Genomic DNA, 24,916 nt, shown 5'->3' on the forward strand with positions numbered 1-24,916 from the left:
CAACAGCAAACACGAGTGAGTAAACGAGGGCAGGTGTTGTGCTTTTATGTAAGCTGCAGACAGATCAGTCACTGAAGGATGAAAAGGTCATCAAGCACAGCTCGCCAGCTTGTGTTTAGCAGGAGGAAGCAGAAGTATTGGAAGAAAAGATGACTGAAATGATCCTTTCACCAGAGTTGTTTCTTTACCATAGGGGTTCTCGAAACTATTTTAAAAAGCAGATGGAAAAAGTTCAGTGAGGCAAATAATTTACTTATATATACACATACACACGGTCACTCAATGGCCACCTTTTTTAGATACCACCTGTACCTAACAAAGTGGCCACTGAGTGTATGTTCTGCTGCAGTGGCTAATCCACTTCAAGGTTCAAGGTGTGTTGCAGCTTCAGAGATGCTCTTCTACACATCCCTGTCAGCTTGAACTAGCCTGACCATTCTCCTTTCATCTCGCTGATTAACACGGTGGTTTTGCCCACAGAACTGCCACTCACTGGATGTTTTTTTGTTTTTACCACACCATTCTCTATAAACTTTAGAGACTGCTGTGCATGAAAATCCCAGGAGATCATCAGGTTCTGAGTTGGATGATCAGCCATGATCATAATAAATGGCGGTGCAGGCTCGAAGGGCTGAATGGCCTACTCCTGCACCTATTTTCTATGTTTTCTATGTTTTCTATCAGTCTCTGAGATCCTCAAACCACCCTATCTGGCATCAACAATCTTTCCACTTATTTGTCAGGTTATTTGGCCATGGCATCAAGATAGTGGATCAGGGCAGGTTATTGGTGATATTCAGTCCTGACTAGATATATATAGATGAAGGCTTCGGTCCATTTTCTTTGTGATATTGTCTAATAGCTCCTGCTGTACATGTAATATCTGAGAACACTCTGTTCTTTGTCCTTTTTTAAACTTCACTTTAGCCCAAGAATTATAAGGTGGTTATGCTTCCTCTCATGATATATAATTTCCTTTCTCTCTGGAGCTGAGTTTCTGCCCGTGAGGTGACAGACCAATAGATCATTGACTTTCCTTTAGGAAGGTTGTGGACAATCCTTTTTGGAACAGTTGTCAAGGTGCTGCCAGCCAGCACTTGTTACAGCTCACTGGCTACTGATGAAAGTAATAGAAGTGGCTGGATCATTTTGTGGGTGAACAATGTACATTGTTAACTTGGAGGACAGAGTGACCAAAATTGCACAGCTGAGAAGGCATGACGGATATGCATATCTATGCTTTCACTTTATATCTGTTCCCATTCACTCATTGACCAGATAACTATGTTCATAGCATATCCCTATGTTCACCCCAGTTTCACACTATCAGTGATATCTACCCTTCCTAGAGCATAACCAGCTTCCTTGGTCTCTTTCCCAGTTCTGATGAAGGGTCACAAAACATTTGCTGCAGCACTTGCAAATTGTCCCTAACTGTCTACATAGGGATAAACATTACACTGTAGATATGTAGATTTACATTTACTGAGCTGTTCAGGTGAAGTGCGGCAGACACAAATATAATCATCTCAGTACATGCAAATTTTCCCTTTAAAGTCGTGAATTCTTTTAACTTGTACAGAACTGTCATTTCTGCAAGAAGCTGTCATTACAGTGAAACAGGTTTACTCAGGCAGTTTCCACTGTTGTTCTGTGAATGAGGTCACTGGAAAGAAGTACTGGTAGACATGAAGCAGCCTCTTTATTTGTCAGAACATCACAAATAAACTGACAGCCTTAGGAGTCACAGAGGGGAAGGGGGGAGGAGGGGAGGAAGGGGAAGAGAGGAGGGGAGGAGAGGCAACAATCACTGTAACACCACTATAAATATGGAATTAATCACTTATAATGAGAATTATGAAAAATGCATGTATTTGCATCTATAATTTTAATGTATTGCTATATATCTACAGCTCGACTTTTTGCATGGCAAGGCAGAGGATACAGTATACGCTCTCACTTATCTAGTAGCTATGTTTTTGTGTTACAGTTTCTTACTGTCTCTTCCTTTTAATTCACTTCTTTTCTTTTGTCTTCTGCTTCACTATCGGCTTAGTTTTGCTTTATTCCTCTTGGGTGAGAGGTGGCCAAGAGTTTGGTAATGAAGGTTGACCCCTCTGATGCCCTCCTTTTAGCTGTTCAAGTGCCCGCTCTCTATTCCTCTTCTTACTGCAGTTTCATTACTGGAATAATCCATTCAGTCCAAGTTCCCATTGCTGTCTTGTTTTGCTGTTGCTTATTTCACCTTTTAGTTTTCTAACATTCAACCCACTTCAACCTGCTTCCCATAAAGCTGATTGGAAAAAGCTAGAGATCTTCACCTTCAATTGGTTCCTTCCTTGCTTCCTACTATCTTATTTCTCATATCTAACAAAAAAAAATTAAAATTTGGAGAGTAATTATATATCTATATTTTTCCAAATCTGTTTGACTTTTGTCTGTCTCATGGGATTGGGAATGAAAATCTCACATACATATATAGCCTTGTTTATTTCTGTAAACACAACTTTAATGACTCTACTGCTCTCCTTCACACACCCTGGCCCTCCAATCCTGAGTTTATCCATCTTCTCTTGTTTTAGTTCACTTTATAAGGTCATTGTACTTTGGAATTTTTGTAACAAAAATGGAGGATTTGAGTGTAACTTGTATTGAAACATACTTTAAAGTTGTTAGATTCACGGCACTTGTGCAGTGGCTCAGAATTCTCCTGCAAATTTGCCTCAGGTAGGCTCACAGAAATGAAAATTTGTTAAAAAGAAAATGCCAGGGGCCCTTATAGACTTTAGAGTTTGAAATGTTTTAATATTCCAACATTTGCAGAAATTAATTTCAAGAGAGATTTACCACTAGCCCAACACTGGACAGGGAATGAGCCAGTGGCCAATTGCCAAACATTTTGTCTTGGAGAGCCACAAAAGAACAGATCTGAGGTCATTTGTAACAGCTGCTGTGAGAAATAGGTCAAGATCAAGGCTGGGAATTGGATTTGAATTGGGACTGGACCAGAAGAAAAAATAAGCGAACTGTGGGTAAGATATTGACGCTAAATATATAAAGGAACAGAGTGAGCATCTGCCCCTTCAAAAGTACTTCTGATTTGACATTATTGGTTTATACACTTAATTCAGTGAGGAGGTACCTGATAAAGAGACTATTGAGTGTCTTTCTGTATGTTTGTGGTCTTCTGCTGCTGTAGTCCATTCTTTAAGTGGGCTACAGCACACACCACTGTTGTAATGTGTGGTTATTTGGGTTACTGTCACCTTTTTGCCAGCTTGAATCAGTCTGGCCATTTACTGAACTCTCTCATTAACAAGGTGTGTTCACCTACAGAACTACTGCTCACTGGATGTTTCGCACCATTCTCTGAAAACTCCAGAGGCTTGTGCATGAAAATTCCAGGAGATCTGCATCCGACACCAACAATCATTCCATGGTCAAAGTCACTTAGATTACATTTCTTCCCCATTCTGATGTTTGGTCTGAATAACAACTGAACTATTCGACTATGTCTGCATGCTTTCATATATTGAATTGCTGCACTTGATTGGCTGATTAGATATTTGCATTAACAGACCTAATAAAATGGTCACTGAGTGTAGATTACCATGCATAAGTGTTAGTAAAATGGTTTACTCTACACAATAAAATTGACTTTTTTTTTCATTTTTCATTGATTGCACCAATCTGGAGCTCATTTCAGTAGCACCTTTCAGTGGAGTAGAAAAGCACAATTGAGGATACATAAAGTGAGCAAAGTCTAGTTCCTACAACTGAAGATTTTGTTGTCACAGACTGTATTATCCAATACATAGCTAGAAATGTATCAGATTGGAATACCCCCTGAATTTAATTGCATTGGTGTCAAAGGAATGAAATTTCAAAAACAGTTTAACAAGTGCAGCACTATAATATTACAATTTTAATTGTAAGGCTTGGAGATATCTATCTAACCCAAAGATTGCTTATGTAAGTGATCATTACTATTGAAACTGGATGAAACGCAAAGTCTTCGGGGTACTGCAAGTCTGTGAATTTGCTGGTGCTTTGCTCACACTTATGTGCTTGGTGGCGGATGCTGATGCTTTTTTTTGCTGGTGGGGGGAGGGGATTGTTGTTTGCTGCCGCTTACGCGCGGGGGGAGCTGGGGACTTTGGGGTTCTAATATTTAACTGTCGTTCATTCTTTGGGGCACTCTGTTTCTGTGGATGGTTGTGAAGAAAAAGCATTTAAAGATGTATATAGTATACACTTCTCTGACATTAAATTATACCTTTGAATCTTTGAACTCAAGAGAAAGTCTGAGGCAGAAAGCTATAAAATAGAATAGGGAATCCAAACTTACAACAGGTATAGGATTAGAACAATATTTTCTGTTCTCACTCTCATCTTCATATATATCATTTTATCAAAATTTTGTTTGCATTTTGACCTCTCATATTTCAAAGATAGTGGAACAAAGCTAAAAACTTTAGAAAGGTACTCCATCAGTGCAAAGGGATTATGATGAGATTAGAGGCTCACAGCACATGTACTGTACATTAAGAATCAGGGCAGAAAGGAAACTGCTACAGAAACTAAGTGGGTCAGGCAGCTTTGTGGACAGAACTGGTTTTGGGTTGAGATTCTTCATCTGGACCGAAAGATCGAGGGGAGATGAGATCAGAGGAAGGGCTGGAACAAGAGCTAGGTAGAACCAGGGAAGGAAGAGTGACAGGTCAATGAAGGAGGGAAGAGTTGAAGTAGTGACAGAGTCTGGGAGGTGATAGGTAGAGGCAACAAAGGGTGGTAGATGATGAAATCTGATATGAAAGGAAGGAGGAGCATAGAACTAAATAATGGAAGTTGTGTGGGCAGATGGCTTGGCTAGATTCTGGAGAACAAGTCTTTAGTATTACGGCTGGGTATTGCTTGGTCAGTGCTGTCCATTGCTTTTGATGTCACTGAATTGAGTTGTCTAAAGACTGGCCTCTTTGACACTACAGATGGCAAGAAGAAATGGCTAAGGTATAGAATGAAATGGAGACAGAGAAAAAATAACGAGGAGGAAGAGAAGGAACAAAAAAAAACAAACAAATGGAGTACATTTTCACTGGTTTTATTTGATGCATTTTCAATTCATTATTTGAGATAGATTGATGTTTAGGATGGTCGTGAATATTGGTAGCTTGGGTTGAGGTGTTGGACGTCGTGGTGTTCACCGAACTTGGCAATTATTTTGCAGACGTTTAGTCACCAGCCGAGGTAACATCCCCAGTGCTCAGTTGTTGGTGTTTGACATTCTCTGACACATAGGCACATAAATAGCTTTGTGAGCTAACATTGCAGTTGTTCTAAAAAGAGATGAACATAGTTATTTTTCATCACACAGGAGACAAACTGAAGCAATTCACCTCTCACAGAAACTTCTGAAATGTGACACAGAGATTTGGTGTCTTGCCCCTTGAATAAATTCTGAGACCACATTCAGTGAATTGGTGTGGTGGCTTGAGAGTTGCACTTCCCTAAAATAGAATAACAGCCATGAGTGAACTTGCATCAGCAATCATTAGAATGAATTTGGAATTAGCCTCACTTAATCCTGTCTGCGAGAGGGTTTACCTTCTTATTGTTTTACGGCAATTTATTTAATGCATTAAGCTGAAGTACCTGAAGGTGCAAGGTCTGGTTGCAGTGTTATTGTTGAAAGTCTCCTATCCTGACCTTGACAAGATTCTGACCGAGCAGATAGGATAGAAAATTACATACTTGCATAGGGTGCAAAGCATTGACCATTTCCAGCAAGAGTCGTCCAACACTTTTCCCTTGACATTCGGCGGGGTTACCATTGGCAGACCCTCCACTATCAACATGCTAGGGATCACCACGGCCAAGAAACTGACCTTAACCAGGTGCCTAATTACTCAACTCCTTGTTTTTCTAAAGGCTTTCCATGTTCTCCAAGAAACAAACTGAGGATGTGGTGTGCTCTAATTTAATAACAATATGTTTTAATGAAGTGCACCTACCGTACAATTTGAGATTTGGGTGCATCCAGCAATCTGCCTTGAGTTTCTAATTCCTATAATATCTTCCAGGGTAATAATATATTTTGTACCAAGATTCAAATTTAGAATAGAATTAGGAATAAATGATAAATTAGTCAAATGTGGACATACTGCATGTGGGTGCAGCTCCTGTCCTCACCTTTATGGATAATAAATAGGGGTAGAAGTTAATGAGTGGAGTTGGAGAACAGAGCCACTGACCTATGAGAAAAGGTTAATCATACTTAGAGCCCTAATGTAGTGTAAATTAAATATAATACAAGATGTTTGAAGAGACAAATTATATTCAAGTGTATTGCCGTATGCACAAGTACAGTGTGAAAATGCAATAAAAAACTTCCTTGTAGCTGCATCACAGGCACAAAGCAAATTTCACAAGAAAACATAAACTTAAAGTATATACAATTTTTACAAGAAAGAACACAATAAAAACAAATTAAAACAAAATGAAAATCAAAGTTCACAAGGATAATTCCAGGAATGAAAGGGTTATCATACGAGGAACGTTTGATGGCTCTGGGTCTGTACTCACTGGAATTTAGAAGGATGAGGGGGGATTTCATTGAAACCTTTCGAATGTTGAAAGGCCCAGACAGAGTAGATGTGGAAAGCATGTTTCCCATGGTGGGAAAGTCTAGGACAAGAGGGCACAGCCTCAGGATAGAGGAGCGTCCATTTAAAACAGAGATTCGGAGAAATTTCTTTAGCCAGAGGGTGGTGAATTTGTGGAATTTGTTACCATTGGCAGCTGTGGAGGCCAGGTCGTTGGGTGTATTTAAGGCAGAGATTGATAGGTTCTTGATTGGACATGGCATCAAAGGTTACGGGGAGAAGGTCAGGGAGTGGGCCTGAGGAGGGGAAATACAGGATTGGCCATGATTGAATAGCAGAGCAGACTCAATGGGCCAAATGGCCTAATTTTGCTCCTACGGTTTTATAAAGTTGATTTTAGTGCAGAGTGGTCAAAGTGGTCATATTGTTGCTAAACTGTAGTGATTAGGGTTTTGCCAGTGGGTTCATGAACTGAATGGTTGAAGGGAGGTAGCTTTTCTTGAACTTGGTGGTGTGGAACTTGAAGCTTTTTGTACCTCCTGCTGCATGGAGATGGCGTGGTTTGGATGGTGGGGATCCTGGATGAAGCAACACCTGCTGTAGATGCTAACAATGGATTGGATGTGCCCATGATAGGCAGAACCTGGTGTTCTCTGCAGCTTCTGAAATTCTTATGCATTTGAGTTGCTGTACCAGACCATGATACAATCAGTCTGGACACTTTCAACAGTACATCTACAGAAGTTTGTTAGAGTGCTCTGTGCAAACTGAACTTTCTGAACCTCCTCAGAAAATAAAGATGTGGGTGCATTTTTCTTTTGATTGCATCTACAGTATGTACTGGGCCTAGGATACGTTATCTAACATGTTAATGCTTTATGGTCTCAATGGTATGATCAATGAACATAGATGAGAAAGAGTTGGTTTAATATGTATCAACAATACTTTGATATTATTTTTAAAAAGGGCTTTTCCACTCAAAGTTGATAAATGGTATCAAATTTTAAAAAAGTTGAGAGGATCACGAAGGAGAATGTGAAGATTGTTACCAGTGACTGTAGCCTTATGGATGGAAACAGCAGTTCCCAGTTCTGAACACATGAGTATTGGACAATGAGTAAGAGGTGAGGGTGAGGTAAGATGATGAGTGGGAATTGGTTAATGGAATATTGTCTCAGTGCAGAAGGTCAACTAGCGATTAATTATGAGGAAAACAATCTCTGAAGTAAGGAAAAGGGGAAGGAATTTTCATTGGTACTTTTCTCATTGTTGTTCTCTGGCACTTCTTTAGGTGATGGATGGAGTGCATATTCCAGTAAATAGGATAGGTATTGAGAGATGTCGTTTTTCCTTCCCACAACATAAAGGTTCGGAATACTTATACACACATGAGAAAAGCAATGAAAATCAAAAATAGATTTTGTGCATATAAGCTATTGAACAAAGTTTAAATACAAAGATAAGGAGAAGAGAGTCACGATTTGACCTCAGTGTAAGCTATGGCAGCACTGGAATTCCAAAACAATCAGTGTAACCCTTGGATCTTCAATACTTGGCTAAATGTACACTGACGTCAGATTAGCATAGGAAAAATAGATCTGCATAACCTTTTGAAAACATTCTACTGTAAGTGGATAGGTATTAATAGAAAACCCAATATGGAAGCATAAAGACCACTATTAATTCAAAAGCTCATTCTTACCTAGGGAGGAAAACATTTCCTCTTCACTTTAGCCTTACTCATATTGTTCAACGGTTGATAATGCAGTACAAAACACTTACAAGTGCATAATGGGTATAAATGAGATATTCTCTTCACAAAAGATCTATCTAAAATTCATTTCTTTTTTAATGTATAAGTTTAGTTGCTCTGTTTGAGTTAGAGAAATATTGATTAAAGGACACTGTCATTTTATTTTTGGAGAACTTGCATCAATGATAAGGGAACATCAGAGACTATAACCTTGAAAATCAAATGTCAGATATAAAAAATAGAGTTTCAAAGGTTGGTTTAATATTGAGAATTCATATTGTGAAACCTTGTTTTGTCATAATGTGAAAATAGTAACATGGAAATATTAAAAGTTATACTCTGTGTTGTCATATTCATTTGCTGTAAAATAATCTCACTACTTTATAGCTTAAAGGTTCTTTAAGGTTGTCATAGTTGGGGGAGCTAGTGGTGATAAACTCCCATTACCTATTAATTGCTCCCAATGACATGCATCTCAAATAGCCCGTGACAACCAAGTCCAGCTCCTGGCCTTCACGTGCAGCTTAGCTACTAAGGCTTGCAGAGCCAATTGCTTTGGGCAGATGGGTCTCATCAGTTGTGGTAGGCAGCTCATCAATGAGAAGGAAAATTCTGATCTCAAACCTCCACTTATGTGGAAGGCTTAGTCCCCAAGAAGATCCTCTCTTGAGTTCAACACTGACTGGCAACCCTAAGATGTTGCTGGTGCCAGACTGTTTTGGTCTATGCAGTTCCTTTGGATTCATCAGCTGTGCAGAGGGGGAATCTGCTACATTGACTTGCTGTCCATATTGTACTGCCCTGGCCTGCATACTGGCTTGTGCATCAAGTAGACAGCTTGGATGCACCATCCATGGTTGACCCTGACCAACAGAGGATCTCAGTAATTGCTTAAACCATATTCTAATAGAATGCTTAACTTTCCAGGTACAAAAATTGACTAGTTGTATGCAAATACTAATCCAACAGAAACTTTGTGCACTTCTGAATTCCATCATTTACATATTCAAGTACCAATCATATTTCAGGTGTTAATAAAGGCCAATAATACTTGAGAATTAGTAAAATAATTGTCTAATAGTAAGTGTTGCCCTGGAATCCTTCATTTGCATCTGTATCTTGTCTTGCTATGCTTGGTGATCTTGGTTCCCATGCTTGAACAGAAAAGCCGCACATAGGGGATTGAGGCTTTCAAGGGCCTTGTTCAGCCTGGATGACTGCACTATGTCTGCACACTGTCTCAGTCAGCTTATCATCATGACTCTTACCTTACTTCTACATGCAGAAAAGGCTGTACGAAGGGAAGTCCAGCTCTCAGAAGTTTTGTTCAGTTTGAGACTGCGCAATCTTTGCACTTTTTTTCTGTCTGCACATCATTTTAACTTTTGTCTTGCTGCAACTTCGCAGGAGGAGGAGATCAGGATGAAGGGTGGGGAGAAGAGGAGATGTGTTCAAAATTCTGTACTTGCAGTCTGTGACAAGAATACACATAGATTACGATGTAGCTGTCCTGTGCTGGCACCAGTGGAATCAGCAGTTGGTCTGCCACCTGTCTTCAGGAGAGAGAGAGATAAGTAAAACAATGGAGCAGCATTTGGAGATGTTAATGAAGGGACGGGAGAGTCTAACGGAAGGAGAGCTGTCAAGGTCGGCTCATCCTTTGAACCCTGAACTGTTTGAAGTGATGGACAGGCGATACCCCAGCAGGGGGATAAAAAGGGACAGGTTCGCTGAGGCAGGACACACACGACACCTGAGCTAACAAGACCCTGGAAGCGGTGTGTCTCTCACAAGTCGGTGGGAAGTACCGGGCCATAAACGCACAGGGTGGAAAGGCACGATCGGCGGGAACCTGATGTGTGTACACCCTTGCCTGGGTGCCAGGTTCAGCGCAGGGAAACGATCGTATCTGGAAACGGAGGGGTCACGGTCGGTGACCTCAGATGACATCACAAAGGACTCGCCCAAAAGCTGACTGTGAAGGTCTGTCTGGAAACCTTGAATATTCATTCGTTTGCTCTCTCTCTCCTTCCCCCCCACTGTCCATCGCCACGGCAGCGATTACTGCGAACTGAACTGAACTTTGCGTCACTTTGAAACTGGTCATTTACCCCTAGACAACAATTAGAGCTTGATTAATCCTGTTATCTTAATTCTGTGTACATGTGTGTTTATCATTGCTGAACTGTTGCATTTATTATCCTTTTGATTAGAGTACTGTGTTGCTTGTTTCTTTAATAAAACTTTCTTAGTTCTAGTAATCCAGACTCCAACTGAATGATCCATTTCTGCTGGTTTGGCAACCCAGTTATGGGGTACGTAACATAAGTGGGGTTCTAGTCCGCGATTTTGAACGCTAAATTTGGGACGGAGTAAATTGATTGGGTCAAAATTCCCGAAAGAAAGAAAAGACAAACAGCAGAAATGGAAGCTGAGTAAATTATAAAGGTGCCGACCTTGGAGGCATTAGAGGATGCCAGGAAAACGGAATTGGTGGCTGTGGCCAAACGGTTGAATCTTGCTAAGGGGAAGTCGACAATGAGGAGAGAGGAGATACACAGAGCTATCATAGAGCACTATGTATCTAAAGGTGTGTTTCCCCAAGGCGAGCTGGAGGTGGTGTCTATTGAAAAACCAGCTGGAGACGCGGTACAGGTGCAGCTTGAAAAACTGAGACTCGAGCACGAGTTCCGGGTACGGCAGTTAGAACACGAAGAGAAGCAGTTAGAGAGGCAGGAGAAAGAGAGAGAGTTAGAAAGGCAGGAGAAAGAGAGAGAGAGTAGGAAAGGCAGGAGAGAGAGAGAGAGAGACAGCTGGAGTGAGAGGAGAAACAGAGGGAAAGGGAATTCGAGCTGGAGAAGTTAAAGATAAGGGCAGAGCAGGGGCCTGTGCTGAACCAAGGTGGAGGGTTCCGGGTGACCCAGGAGGTTAGGCTGGTTCCCCCATTTGACGATACCGATGTGGATCGGTACTTTCTCCATTTCGAAAAAGTGGCTATAAGTTAGGACTGGCCGAGGGATAAGTGGGCTGTTTTGCTTCAGAGTGTACTGAAAGGGAAAGCCCAACAAGCTTACTCAGCTTTGTCCGCGGAAGATGCCCAGAGGTATGAGGTGCTGAAAGAGGCCATCCTCAGGATTTATGAGTTGGTCACGGAGGCATACCGGCAGAGGTTCCGGAATGCGAGGAAGCAGTGGGACCGCACGTATTTAGAGTTTGCCGGTGAGATGCAGACATATTGTGAGCGTTGGTGCGCCTCGAAGGAGGTAGAGGGGGATTATGACAGACTGCTACAGCTGATCCTGATTGAGCAGTTTAAAGGTTGTGTCCCTGAGGGTATGAGACCCTACCTAGATGAGAAAGAGGCAGCCACGTTAGCCGCAACTGCTAAGTTAGCGGATGAGTATGCGTTGATGCATAAAATGAAGTTTGCCCCGAGTAAAGGCTACCAGAAGGGTAGTCAGGACGGCGGGGAGAGTCCGCCGGAAAAGTCAGAAAGTAAGCCGGGGACTAGTGAGAAGGATAAGGTAGACCGGGAGCAGTCTGGTAGGAAGTCTCCTGGGGTCGTCTGTTATAATTGCAGGAAAGTCGGACACTTTGCGTCCAGGTGCTTTGCCCCAAAGAAGAGATGGGAAAAGGAAAAACGGCGATTTTGACTGGCTGTATTGAGCTGGTAAACGAACCGCTAGGGAAGGACAGGTCTGCCAAAGTTCAGGAAGGGCGCGAGAAGTTTATCTCGGCCGGATTAGTGTCAGTGAAGGAGGGGTTAAAACCAGTTCCAGTGCGGATCTGGAGAGACACGGGAGCGTGTCAGTCACTAATACTGAAGAGTGTATTAGAGTTTAGCTCAGAGACCCAGACTGGGGAGGTCAAGGTCAGAGGTATTGGAGAAGGGACAGAGACAGTCCCTTTGCACCAGGTACACTTACAAAGCAACCTGGTCTCTGGACTAGTCACAATCGGGGTGAGGTCCAAATTACCGATGAAAGGTGTGGAAGTCTTGCTCAGTAATGACCTCGCCGGGGGAATCGTGTTCGAAGCAGTGAGATTGACAGGTCAGCCTGCCAGCATTGAGGCCCCGCCCATGAACTCACAGGTTCATCACAGGACCGCGGTAGTAAATTTAGCTGAGACGTTTCTGCCAGCCTTGTATGAGAAGGGGGTAGAAAGTGAAAAGGAGTGTAGTGAGACAAGAGGTAGTGAGGGAGCTGGGACAGACGTAGCAGTAGCCAGGAAAGAATTTGTGCAGATGCAGGGGCGAGACGAGGGGCTGATGGTTTTGGCAGAGACAGCTCTCTCTGACACAGACTTAACAAGGGAACTAGTAGGCTATTGTGTAGAGGAGGAAGTGCTAAGGAAGCAAGGGAGACCAAGTGCTGTGCCCGCAGATGAGGAATGGAGGGTGGTGCAAAAGAGTTATGGGGATGAGGTTTTTAACCTGGCCCACAAGGTACCCCCCGGTGGACATTTTGCGGTACTGGAGGGAACAGTTGGTGGAATCATGAAAGAAGTTTACCGGCTGCCCGGGGGAAGGATGTTATTGATTATGACCGACGCGAACTGAGACGGTCACAGGCTTTTGATATGCTAACAAACCTAGTCGGTGTTAGCGCGGAAATCAATGAAGCTAGGGTCCCCCCGATAAGAGAAAAAACCCATTTTGAAAAGATGAGTATGGTATCGACCAGATGGGAGAAGGCTATTGTTTTGGCCAGGTCTGCTGATAAGGTCTCTCCCTTAATCCCCGAACAAAGCGACTCTTTAGGAGAAGTAATTAAACGACTCGCACCCATGTGTTTGATTGTCCCGAGGCGATGCAAAGAACTGGGACGTTGGGTGGTGTATGTTACACTAGGTCACCCTAGTGAGCAACATTCATATAGAATGAGTAATTCAGTGACTAAAGGGCTGACGAACACAGAGGTGTGTATTGGCAATTTAATACGGCTGTCTGAAGCCAGCTTGATAGTGAACCTTGAAAAAAATGAGTTCGGCCACACGAAGGTCACTTACCTGGGAATTGTGGTGACATAGGGGCAGCTGGCAGCGATGCAAGCTACAGTGCAGGCTATCGCTGACCTCCCAACCCCGACAGACAAGAGGGCCCTCAGAAGGCTCTTGGAGATGGTGGGGTACTGTAGGAAGTTTTGCAATAACTCTGCGGTCACTACCCCTCCCCCTCCTACTAAGCCCTTGCGAGAGAAAACTAAGTCGGAATGGGATGACCCTTGTTATTATGGTCCGGGACGAAACCCGATGAGAGGTTACATTGATCGCAATTCATCAGTGTTTTTGGCCACTATGAAGTTTGCTAAGTTGGAGCCTGGTCTAAGGGATTACTAATAACATATAAAAGGAACGGAAAATGTGATTGCTGACTGTCTGTCAAGGTGTTGACAACTTCAAATTCGCTGTATTAGCCAAATAGCTGATAAAGATGTATATTTGTGTGTATCAAATAATGTATTCATGTTTGTAATTTTTACCCCCGGTAAAAATCCTTAAAGGGGGGAACTGTGACAAGAATACACATAGATTAAGATGTAGCTGTCCTGTGCTGGCACCAGTGGGATCAGCAGTTGGTCTGCCACCTGTCTTCAGAAGAGAGAGAGATAAGGAAAACAATGGAGCAGCATTTGGAGATGTGTAATGAAGGGAAGGAGAGCTGTCAAGAGTGGCTCCCCCTTTGAACCCTGAACTGTTTGAAGTGATGGACAGGCGATACCCCAGCAGGGGGATAAAAAGGGACAGGTTCGCTGAGGCAGGACACACACGACACCCGAGGTAACAAGACCCTGGAAGCGGTGCGTCTCTCACAAGTCAGTGGGAAGTACCGGACCATAAATGCACAGGGTGGAAAGGCACGATCGGCAGGAACCTGGTGTGTGTCCACCCTTGCCTGGGTGCCAGGTTCAGCGCAGGGAAACGATCATATCTGGAAACGGAGGGGTCACGGTCGGTGACCTCAGATGACATCACAAAGGACTCACCCGAAAGCTGACTGCGAAGGTCTGTCTGGAAACCTTGAATATTCATTCGTTTGCTCTCTCTCTCCTTCCCCCCCACTGTCCATCGCCACGGCAGCGATTACTGCGAACTGAACTGAACTAAATTGAACTGAACTTTGCGTCACTTTGAAACTGGTCATTTACCCCTAGACAACGATTAGAGCTTGATTAATCCTGTTATCTTAATTCTGTGTACATGTGTGTTTATCATTGCTGAACTGTTGCATTTATTATCCTTTTGATTAGAGTACTGTGTTGCTTGTTTCTTTAATAAAACTTTCTTAGTTCTAGTAATCCAGACTCCAACTGAGTGATCCATTTCTGCTGGTTTGGCAACCCAGTTATGGGGTACGTAACAAGTCTTAGTCAGACTATGGATTCTTATTGTCTTGGATCTCGTTGGCATTAGACCAGGAACTTGTTCTGTCAAGGCTATGTTAAGTCTATTGTGCAGGGGCTACCCCAGGTTAAAAAAAAAATCACACACAGGCACCTTCCACTTCCCAGTAGAAGCCGGTCATCCTCTATCCCAAGGGAATGCCAAAGAAAACTCCTAAAGTGATCTGACAAATCAAGGAGGATGCTTTTGCAATCTGGCCAATAAACTGGATACTGTGCATTGGATTAATTACAAAATTCCGTTTATGGTTTTCCATGCCTTTAAGGATTAGGATTCCGTTTATGGAGACACAGCTTTTATTTGTTTTGCTAGTATATTGAGAGTTAGGGAATAAGGCATCAAGTACTCTTTAGAAAATAGTACCTTTTTTCATAAAGTTAGCTTAGCAGCATTGAGAAAAATGACAATATTTGTGGGGTAAGTAAAATCATTCAAACTGGACAATTCCTGCCACATTTACGGGGCTTTGGTTCTTGAAATAAACGGGGAAGTTTGCTAGACTGGGGGAAGAGTCAAACTCCAATTTGGCCATATATGCACAAGCAGCTAGTGAACTTGCATTCTTAACATTTCAAACTTTGAAATGGAGGACCTAACTTCGCAATTATTTCTCCTCCTACTAGCCAAAAATACTTCTGGCAACCAAGGGATTACATTTTTTTTATATGCATGCAAAGGATGAATGCTTTCTCACTGCTCACTATACAACTCCAATAACTGCATGAAAATGTCCTCTCATCACTTTGTATGGGATATCTTTTATTAGAGTACTCATCGTTTTATCTCCAAATATTCCAAGTGTTCTTTCTATTTTCAAATGACAGTACTGTAGTCTACGTGTAACTATTAAAAAGGATTTCACACTGTGGCAGGCTAGACAACCTGCAGTACATTTGCTGCTGTAGTCAGCAAGCAATTTAACTAATGGGGTTGGAGGCCATTCAGCAAATGGATAAGAAAGAGCTTTGTGCCAATCAAAGGAGGTTAGGATTTGCTTCAGCTTTGTCTTTATACTTCTATTTAATATTTAATCAGTATTTAACAGGCAGTCTGGCTCCCTTGTGCTATGGAACATTGTTGCCTTACTGTACCCACTTTTATTGGTTATAAATGCTAAACCATTGGATTGGACCTTGCCGGAAAATGCCAGCAGTTCTGCATGGAACACCCAGAATTTTTCCGTATGATGTAATGAAGTTTGGGATCCCCATGCAATTGCAGAAATCCCGAACATGCTGCCCACTCTTTGCCGGAATTTTTCTGACTGTGCTCCACTGCTTATGGAAAGCATCTGCGAAGTGCGAACATCCTACAACTGCCCAGCACTTACACTGGGAAATCTCTCACCTCAACTGTGGAGAACAGAGGCAAAGGAGAAGGGTAAGTATTATGTCATTCACAGCTTTTTGAATTAATTGAACTTAAAGTATTTCTAATTGTTTATGTGTTCTCGGTACTTAATTTTTGCCAGTTTTATTCAGAAACATAGAGTTTCACATCCTTGAAAGCTGGCTAAACTGGGAATATGGCACAGTCAGCTGACATTTTGTTCAGCTGTTGTATGTGGGTGGGACTTGTTCTGAATCTTCTGCCCTCTCCGCCTGCCCTACTTCCATTGATAAGCAGACTTTATACTTCAGGACTTCACTATTAGTGCCTGGACAGCCTCAGGGAGTGAAGGCATCTATCAGCAATAGGTAGAATGTGTTCTTACCATGTAGATTAGAGGTGAGTGTGGATGGCTTGGCAAAGAAAATAAACTTTGGCCAAAAACTGTATGTTTTGTTATGAGGATGACACCAGAAACAATTTTATATTCAGCGAACTACAGCCCTGCTCTAGCTGAAACTGAAGTGCTGGAAAAACTCAAGGATTGAGTTAAATTCCAAACCACTTCCTATCTTATCTTGTCATCCTGTGAGACTAGGATGGCAAATATGTGATTAAAAGATATGTGTTAGGAATATTTTAACAGAGCACAAAATTAATGTATATAATGCATCACAGTTTAATCAGAATCAAATATCAAAAAGTGATGTGGTACTCACTGTGCAGTGATCTCAAGTTAGTTCCAAGAACATTGAGTGCCATGCAAATTCTATGGTGCCAAAACTACATTCAATGCATATTTTGATGACACTTCCACAAAATTAATTTGCACATATGAAGCCCATCAAAATTACAGGTGTGAATTTCATTTGTGGTCTGTTTCACAATAACTTAAAGGGAAGCTGCTCCACTAGACTGGACTATATATTATAGCATTGGCAACCTCATACACACCATGTTTTTTCCTTCTCACTGTGGCTTTTAGAACCATAGAACCATAGAAAACTACGGCACAGAAACAGGCCTTTTGGCCCTTCTTGGCTGTGCTGAACCATTTTCTGCCTAGTCCCACTGACCTGCACACGGACCATATCCCTCCATAAACCTCCCATCCATGTATCTGTCCAATTTATTCTTAAATGTTAAAAAAGAACCCACATTTACCACCTTGTCTGGCAGCTCATTCCATACTCCCACCACTCTCTGTGTGAAGAAGCCCCCCCTAATGTTCCCTTTAAACTTTTCCCCCCCCATCCTTAACCCATGTCCTCTGGTTTCTTTCTCCCCTTGCCTCAGTGGAAAAAGCCTGCTTGCATTCACTGTATCTATACCCATCATAATTTTATATACCTCTATCAAATCTCCCCTCATTCTTCTACGCTCCAGGGAATAAAGTCCTAACCTATTCAACCTTTCTCTGTAACTGAGTTTCTCAAGTCCTGGCAACACCCTTGTAAACCTTCTCTGCACTCTTTCAACCTTATTTATATCCTTCCTGTAATTTGATGACCAAAATTGAACACAATATTCCAGATTCGGCCTCACCAATGCCTTATACAACCTCATCATAACATTCCAGCTCTTATACTCAATACTTCGATTAATAAAGGCCAATGTACCAAAAGTTCTCTTTACGGCCCTATCTACCTGTGACGCCACTTTTAGGGAATTTTGTATCTGTATTCCCAGATCCCTCTGTTCTACTGCACTCCTCAGTGCCTTAGCATTAACCCTGTATGTTCTACCTTGGTTTGTCCTTCCAACGTGCATTACCTCACACTTGTCTGTATTAAACTCCATCTGCCGTTTTTCAGCCCATTTTTCCAGCTGGACCAAGTCCCTCTGCAGGCTCTGAAAACCTTCCTCACTGTCTACTCCACCTCCAATCTTTGTATCATCAGCAAATTTGCTGATCCAATTTACCACATTATCATCCAGATCATTGATATAGATGACAAATAACAATGGACCCAGCAGGCTTTCTTCAGGCTCTTTAGGACTTCAAAGTTCAAAGTAAAAAATTATTATCAGAGTACACTCATGCCATCACATTCAACCCTGAGATTCTTTTTCCTGTGGGCATACTCAGCAAATCTATAGAATAGTAACTGTAAACAGGATCAATGAAATAGCAAGAGCACAGAAGAAAACAAATTGTTGAAATGTAACTACAAACATATAGCAATAAATAATGAGAGCATGTAATAACAAGATAAAGAGTCCTTAAATTCAGATAATTGGTGGGAACATCTCAGTAGATGAGTATAATTATCCTCTTTTGTTCAAGAACCTGATGGTTGAGGGGTAGTAACTGTTCTTGAACCTGGTGGATCTGGTGGCCCCGATAGAGAGCAATCTAACCTCTTCCATGATTCTTTCATGCCTCTAACTTTGACACTCCCATGTTGATCATGACTCTCCCCTTGACCCCACCTAACTCTTGAATTCTTGATCTCCACTGATTAAAGCTCTTCTATTCCCACACATCTCTCACTTCACAAACTGTGAATGCGCTGTTCCCAGTATTTCTATTCTTATTTCAGATTACTGGCATCTGCACTTTTTTTTTCCATGAACATACAACTGCTGGGGAATTGCAGAGAGAACGGATAGTGATTTTTGTGTTCAGAAAAAGTTGTTGCCAATAAGAAAGCTAGTTTCTGGCTGCAACTTTGTCAAATGCTACTGACAGTACTTTTAGAGTCCTATCGTCCGATGAAAGCGTTACATAGACGATCTTCCATCACTTCTATTACACTCGTTAATTTGTGGACACTTGAGTGTGACTGCTGAAGGAACAGACACCAAACCTTAGGGGTCTGTGCCCCTCCTCAATGAAATAAGTGCACGATGGGTTTTGGAGCGAGACTGACCTCAAGTTTTTTTAGGTAACAATAATGAATGGGATCTTTTCTTTCGAAAATAATCCGGAATATCTCAATAATACTATGGGCCACCATCATTTCTTTTACAACACTAGAACGCCTCTCTTTTTGTAACATGAACTTAACATGTTGTGAAATGTCCCTTCCATTACATCACTGGTTCAGAAATTTTCCAGTGCATGGTGAAGTTGCACGTTCTCCTTCCAGCGTGAAAAACGTGCTGTTTTGAGGAAATTATTCCATCCCAGTAACAGGCATTGACATAGCAAAAGCGGAAAGAGGGGTTTCATTTCAGTGGCAATAACAGGGCGAGTGTTCAGACAATAAAGTTCAACTTTTGTTGAATAAATTGACACCTAGCTTACTCATGATCAACTTATCAATATAATCAGTGGTGGCATGCTATTGTGGAGACCATTCGGCCCGACGACTCTGCTACCTCTTGAACATGAGGGTCCCGCCCTCTGTAAACTGTCCGTCAGCCCCCGCTTCTATAGGAAGAGGTACAGTCGACGTTTCGGTCCGAGACCCTTCGTCAGGGTCTCAGCCCGAAACGTCGATTGTATCTCTTCCTATAGGTGCTGCCTGGCCTGCTGCGTTCACCAGCAATTTTTATGTGTGTTGCTTGAAATTCCAGCATCTGCAGATTTCCTTGTTTTTGCGTCAGCTCCCGCTACCTGCTTACACTGAGGACAATTTACAGTAGTCACTTCATCTACCGGTACATTTTGGAGGTGTGGGAAAGAACCGGAGCACTCCGGGGAAAAGCACGCGCTAAAGTCGAGAACGTGAAAGGTTTACTCGGACAGAGCCGGAGGGGCAGGATCGAACCCCTGTCACTGAAGCGATGAGGCAGTAGCTCAGTTTGTTGGCTTCCGTGTCGCGCCATGGTTGGGATTCTCAACTGAAATATTTCCGTTCTTTCCATTCAATTTACAACAGTTGGAATCTTTCTATTACTAATTATTTTCATCTTTTTACGTTGTGTATTAGGCTTTTGAAATTGGTTCGGCATCTCCCTCAGTTTGTTGGTGATCCTCTTTGTCCCGATATTTACATTTTGGTTACAAATGTGATCATTTTCGGTGATGACAATGAGATATTTGCATTTCACGTCGCGATGATTTACGCGAGCGTCCCTAGTTTTCTTGAAGGGATACAAATTAAAAAAGTCTGCGCAACGATGACTATGAGAGCCTTTTGGACCGCTTTACCCGAGCATGGTCTCTTAGGTTTAATATAAGTCATTCCGAAATGTGAAAAATGCACCACACATTGAATGACAGCGAAGTCGCCCTTGCAGTTGTGTCGTGTTGGTAAACCGAACGATTGGAGTACTGTATTAGGCATTAGGAAACCTTTGATCTGTTCTTTGCGCCAGCGTTTTAAACAATAATGTAAAGCACAGCGCGTGGCAAATAATGCAACAAACCAAAGAATGATGGTGACGGAACCGGTTCAATAGACAGGGAGAAATTAAAGCGAAAACATGTTAATAAAGATACAAAAGGCAGGGAAACAGATGTAGCAAGTGCAAGTGCAAAAAGTCTTCGGTACATAGACAGAGCTAGGGTGCCCAAGACCTTCGCACAGTACAGTACTGTATATCATGTCTTTTCAGCTACCAAATAACTGAGCTAGTACTCTCATTTCTGTTTCCTATTTTAACCAATATACAGTACTGAGCAAAGGGCTTAAGCACCCCAGCTGTATATGTGTGTCGAAGACGTTTGCACAGTACCATATAATGAAAAAGGCAAACGACGGAGCAGTTCAGAGATGGAGAAACGACAGGAGCTACCGAGGGAAAATATAAAAGATAGTGAAAGAAACGAAACAGGGTGGGCAGATAGTGACTGATGGTGCTGAATGACAGTAACAGTCAGAATCAAATTCAAATTCAGAAAGGACGGGGGGGGCGGGGGGTGGTTGTTGATTAAGAAGCCGAAAAAGAGAGAAAGATGATCAGAAACGATGTGGAATAAATAAAGTGGCGGGAAACCGGAAGAAACGGACACGTGAACGAAACAGATGTAAAGTGAAATTAAAAGGTAGCAAAATAGATTTCAAAAAAGCAAAGGGAGACTGAACAAGATGCAAATGCACAAAAAGGAGTGAAAGGTAAAGTAATCGATGAGACGGAGATAGAGAGTGGTCGGTTAATACGAGTTGAAGAGACACAAGCGATTCAGATTTCAGGGAATGGTTACAATATTTCAACTAATTTGCGGAGTTACATGATTGCTCTCACTGCAAGTATTAGCTTTCACTGCAAGGAAAACCTGTGAGATAGATATATATATATATGTATTTGTAATTAGCAACTTGTTAAAACACAAAACAAGGTACTGCACTGAGCTAATCGTCGAACATTTTACTCTGCATATTGACATTCCGGCGTTCAATTCCTGATCTACCTTCCCCTTTCACCGCAGCAAGTGACACGGATCGGTTGTTCGCCTTCCGGCTTATATTTTTATACTTCTAACGTCATCCGGCAACAACAGTTTGTTCCAGATTGTAAATTTAATAGGGTGAGGTGTAGAGGGTGGATGTTGATCAGATCCTACCCCCCACCCCCACCACTGCCCATCCTCCCGGTGCCCTCCGTTTGGGCAGTGTGGTTGTTGTAAAGATGACGCGAATCCTCCCTGTCTGCCTTTTCCTTGGAGATTAAGAGGAGTTGGGGCGCTGGGCGGCGTGGCATCGGTTCCCCGGTCGGGTATAAATAGCAGAGCGCAGCAGTGGCGAGCAGAGCAGGAGGAGGCAGCAAGGCAAAGGGGCAGCCGAGTGGTGCGAATAACAGGAGAAACAGAGTGTGCGACAGGACAGAAGTGTGGGCGCAGTGTTAGGTCTGTCAAAGCTAGGGAACCAGACAGGAGCCACTAGGAGCCGGACAGAAGAGCACATCGGATCGTGGCATCATGTACTCTTACAAGAACGAGGGACCCAGGAGAGGACAATCGTTTGAATCCATGAACTCCAACTTGGACGAGAAACTTCTAAATAACGAGGTTAGTCGCTTGAAGTCGATACGTCAGGTGAATGCGTCAGTTGTCGCCTGCAACACAATCTCATTATTTGTATAGGAAGGATTTGAAACTATTTTGGGACGTTCGTCAAGATAAAGGTTGAATGTGCTTTGCCAGTTCTGTACTCTGCCTATTCCTTTAGGTGGGCAAAAGTTACCGGCCGTGGACTCCCTGTCACTAAGCTGAAGAAAACGTATACGGGATAAATGCATCCCTAGTGGGGTAGTCCAGAGAGAAGGGTGGAAAGGCCTGAGAGTAGAACGAGCATGCACAACAGTATTAGGCTAAATGTAGAGGGAAGCGCAGCGAACACGTAAAACGGGTTTTTGTTTAGCGTTATTTCTAAAATTACTCCGAGCGTAGCAATATTTGACGAGGGCAAGAATCTTTTTGTGTGTTACGTGTCATTTTATTTAACGCGCTTGGATGAGAACAAGCTGAAGTAATGAGGAAGTTGGTGATAAATTGTGAGCTTTTCGATATAATTTTTTTGTTATTGAATTTATCTGAATCTAATAACCAATTGCGTTTTTAGGATACATAGTCAGGATTCACAAAACTTCAAATGGATTCCCAACCCCCATTATCGGTCGCTTTCCCTCCTTCCTCCTACAAAAATATTTTGGCAGTCGGTTCCGATATCCTTATCATCCTTATAAATCTGAATTGTCCAGCTCAGGCTCCTGTCCAAGAGTGAGAATTTCTGGGGTTTAGAGAAGTTCTTTGGGTCGCAGTGATCTTGAAATATTACGACCGTGTAATCCACCAGCAGGCGCTTTGACAGGATTTGAGAGGACAGAGTCGGAATCCTCCATGCAAATTTAGATACAGTACTGACAAATACCAAATTCTTAACACACTGTGTTATTAACCAAAAGAAGAATCGGTCATCCAGTGATCATACACAAAGTTTCGCCAGAAATTTACCAAAAACTGAAAGCATCTCAGTTCCCTGAGTCTGGCCCATTGCCATGGCGATTCTACTGGCATTAAGGTATTAAGCAAAGAGATTTGTGCAAATCGATCCCCGCTTACTTTGAAGGTCACAAAATTCTACCTCACGCTTCCGTTACTTGGGTGCAGGCTGCGATATTTGAGGCTACACCATTAGTCGCTAAGTGCGAATAGGGATTTTTTAATTACTGTATTTCGCCTTGTTAATTAGACATAAAAGAGTTGGGAATTGGCGGCGTAAACATAGCGGTGGAGTTTTTTTTGATATTAGTTATTAAATGTTGACACCCCAAACTCACTTTTAGGTGTTTGTCTCTTGCCGCTGGAGCTTCATAAAGGTACCGGCTGGAGACGAAATTATTTAATCCAACGTTCAGAGAGCCTTGTTTATTACGTATTAACTAAAGCCAGCTATTCATAGCCGACCTTCATTAAACTCGTCAAATTAAGTAGGATTGTAGGATGAACTTTGCACGTAGAAATAAATGATTGGAAAAATTGGAAAACTGATCTTGACGTTAATGTTACTGTTTACTGTTAATCTTGACGTCAGGCCCATAAAATTAACCGTGCGGTACACCTTTGGGTTTTAATTGCTTAAAAATTAACACCATTAATTATTTTTTAAAGAAACATTTCCTTTCTAGTTTTTCCTCCTCAGTTATTCAAACTTGCTATTACTTGCTGTAATTTCACCTGATTTTAAATGCTTTCACGTTTAATGATTCACAGTTCCTTACCAGTAAACGAACAGTCCTTCAATCTGAGAGCTTCCGGTGTTCACGGCTGCCTGGTTCTGTTAGCTAAGGTCACAGTTATCAGCCCACGGTTGCCGGCAATCTGTGGCGTAAAATGTTAGCATGACCGAGAGGGCAAGGAGAAGTCCAAATTGCTGCACTTTACCTTTCTCAATGAATGTATAACATCTAGATTTCCGGAGGACATTTAACAAGGTACCAAATTAAATATTACTGCAGAAAATAAAAGCTGACAAGACGTAACACTGCAATGGGCAGAAGACCGAATGATATGCTTGATCCGATAGGCAAGATGCAACAAAGACTGGTGCTGGACTTCCGCGTTTTACAATTTATAAAATGACTTGGATTGAGACCGCAATTGCTAAATTTGCTGATGATAACAATGAGAGAGTGGAAAGAGATATTTGGGGACAATACAAGGAGGCTACAAGGGACTCACAGTCAGGTTACCCAAATCGGCAAATTTCTGGCAAATGGGATTTAATGTTGGGGAAGGTAAAATTGAGTATTTTGGCAGGGGAGAGAAAAGAAAAGCATATTCTCAAAAACGTTGAGAAATTTCAGAGCACTGAGATGTGGATACCTGATTTGCAGGTACAACAGGCATCTAGGAAAGCTAACTCAATGATATCGTTGCAACACACATCAAAGTTGCTGGTGAACGCAGCAGGCCAGGCAGCATCTCTAGGAAGAGGTACAGTCGACGTTTCAGGCCGAGACCCTTCGTCAGGACTAACTGAAGGAATAGTTAGTAAGAGATTTGAAAGTTGGAGGGGGTGGGGCCTCTTACTAACTCTTCCTTCAGTCAGTCCTGACGAAGAGTCTCGGCCTGAAACCTCGACTGTACCTCTTCCTAGAGATGCTGCCTGGCCTGCTGCGTTCACCAGCAACTTTGATGTGGGTTGCTTGAATTTCCAGCATCTGCAGAATTCTGTTGTTTGCCTTGTCAATGATATCGTTTACTAGGGGAATTAAAGTGGTTTTAAAGGGCATTGGTGACCACATTGAGACAAGTGTATGCAGTATTGACTTATTTATGTAAGCAACGTGTTAATGCAAGGAAGCAGTTCGGTGCAGGTTTCCCGATAGCTCATACCCTCTAGTCAGCATCCGGGCAGCGTCCTGATAAATCGTTTTGCAGTCCCTCCATCTTGATCGCGTGTTTCTTATTGACGAAAGCTGTACACAATAGTCC

General features: G+C 42.2%; 1 protein-coding gene and 1 long non-coding RNA gene across 3 annotated transcripts in view; one reads left to right on the forward strand and one right to left on the reverse strand.

Annotated features, from left to right (window-relative positions):
• Positions 1 to 5,092: 5,092 nt before the first annotated feature.
• Positions 5,093 to 23,404, reverse strand: LOC134353761 (uncharacterized). 2 transcript variants are annotated; one of them, XR_010019671.1, is made up of 3 exons: positions 23,260 to 23,404; positions 9,624 to 9,827; positions 5,093 to 5,336 (listed from the first exon to the last, which is right to left on the reverse strand). It is a non-coding gene; the product is annotated as an uncharacterized LOC134353761 (long non-coding RNA). The 2 variants fall into 2 exon arrangements; XR_010019672.1 differs by having other exon boundaries at positions 9,624 to 9,908.
• Positions 21,651 to 24,916, forward strand: part of LOC134353760 (tryptophan 5-hydroxylase 1) — a 28,827-nt gene continuing 25,561 nt past the window's right edge. Inside the window, exon 1 of the mRNA XM_063062107.1 lies at positions 21,651 to 21,988. Coding sequence (XP_062918177.1) covers positions 21,899 to 21,988 — 90 coding nt within the window. The 5' untranslated portion in view covers positions 21,651 to 21,898. The remainder of the gene's footprint in view (positions 21,989 to 24,916) is intronic.

This window comes from Mobula hypostoma, chromosome 11 (genome assembly GCF_963921235.1).
Source record: "Mobula hypostoma chromosome 11, sMobHyp1.1, whole genome shotgun sequence".
NCBI lineage: Eukaryota > Metazoa > Chordata > Chondrichthyes > Myliobatiformes > Myliobatidae > Mobula > Mobula hypostoma.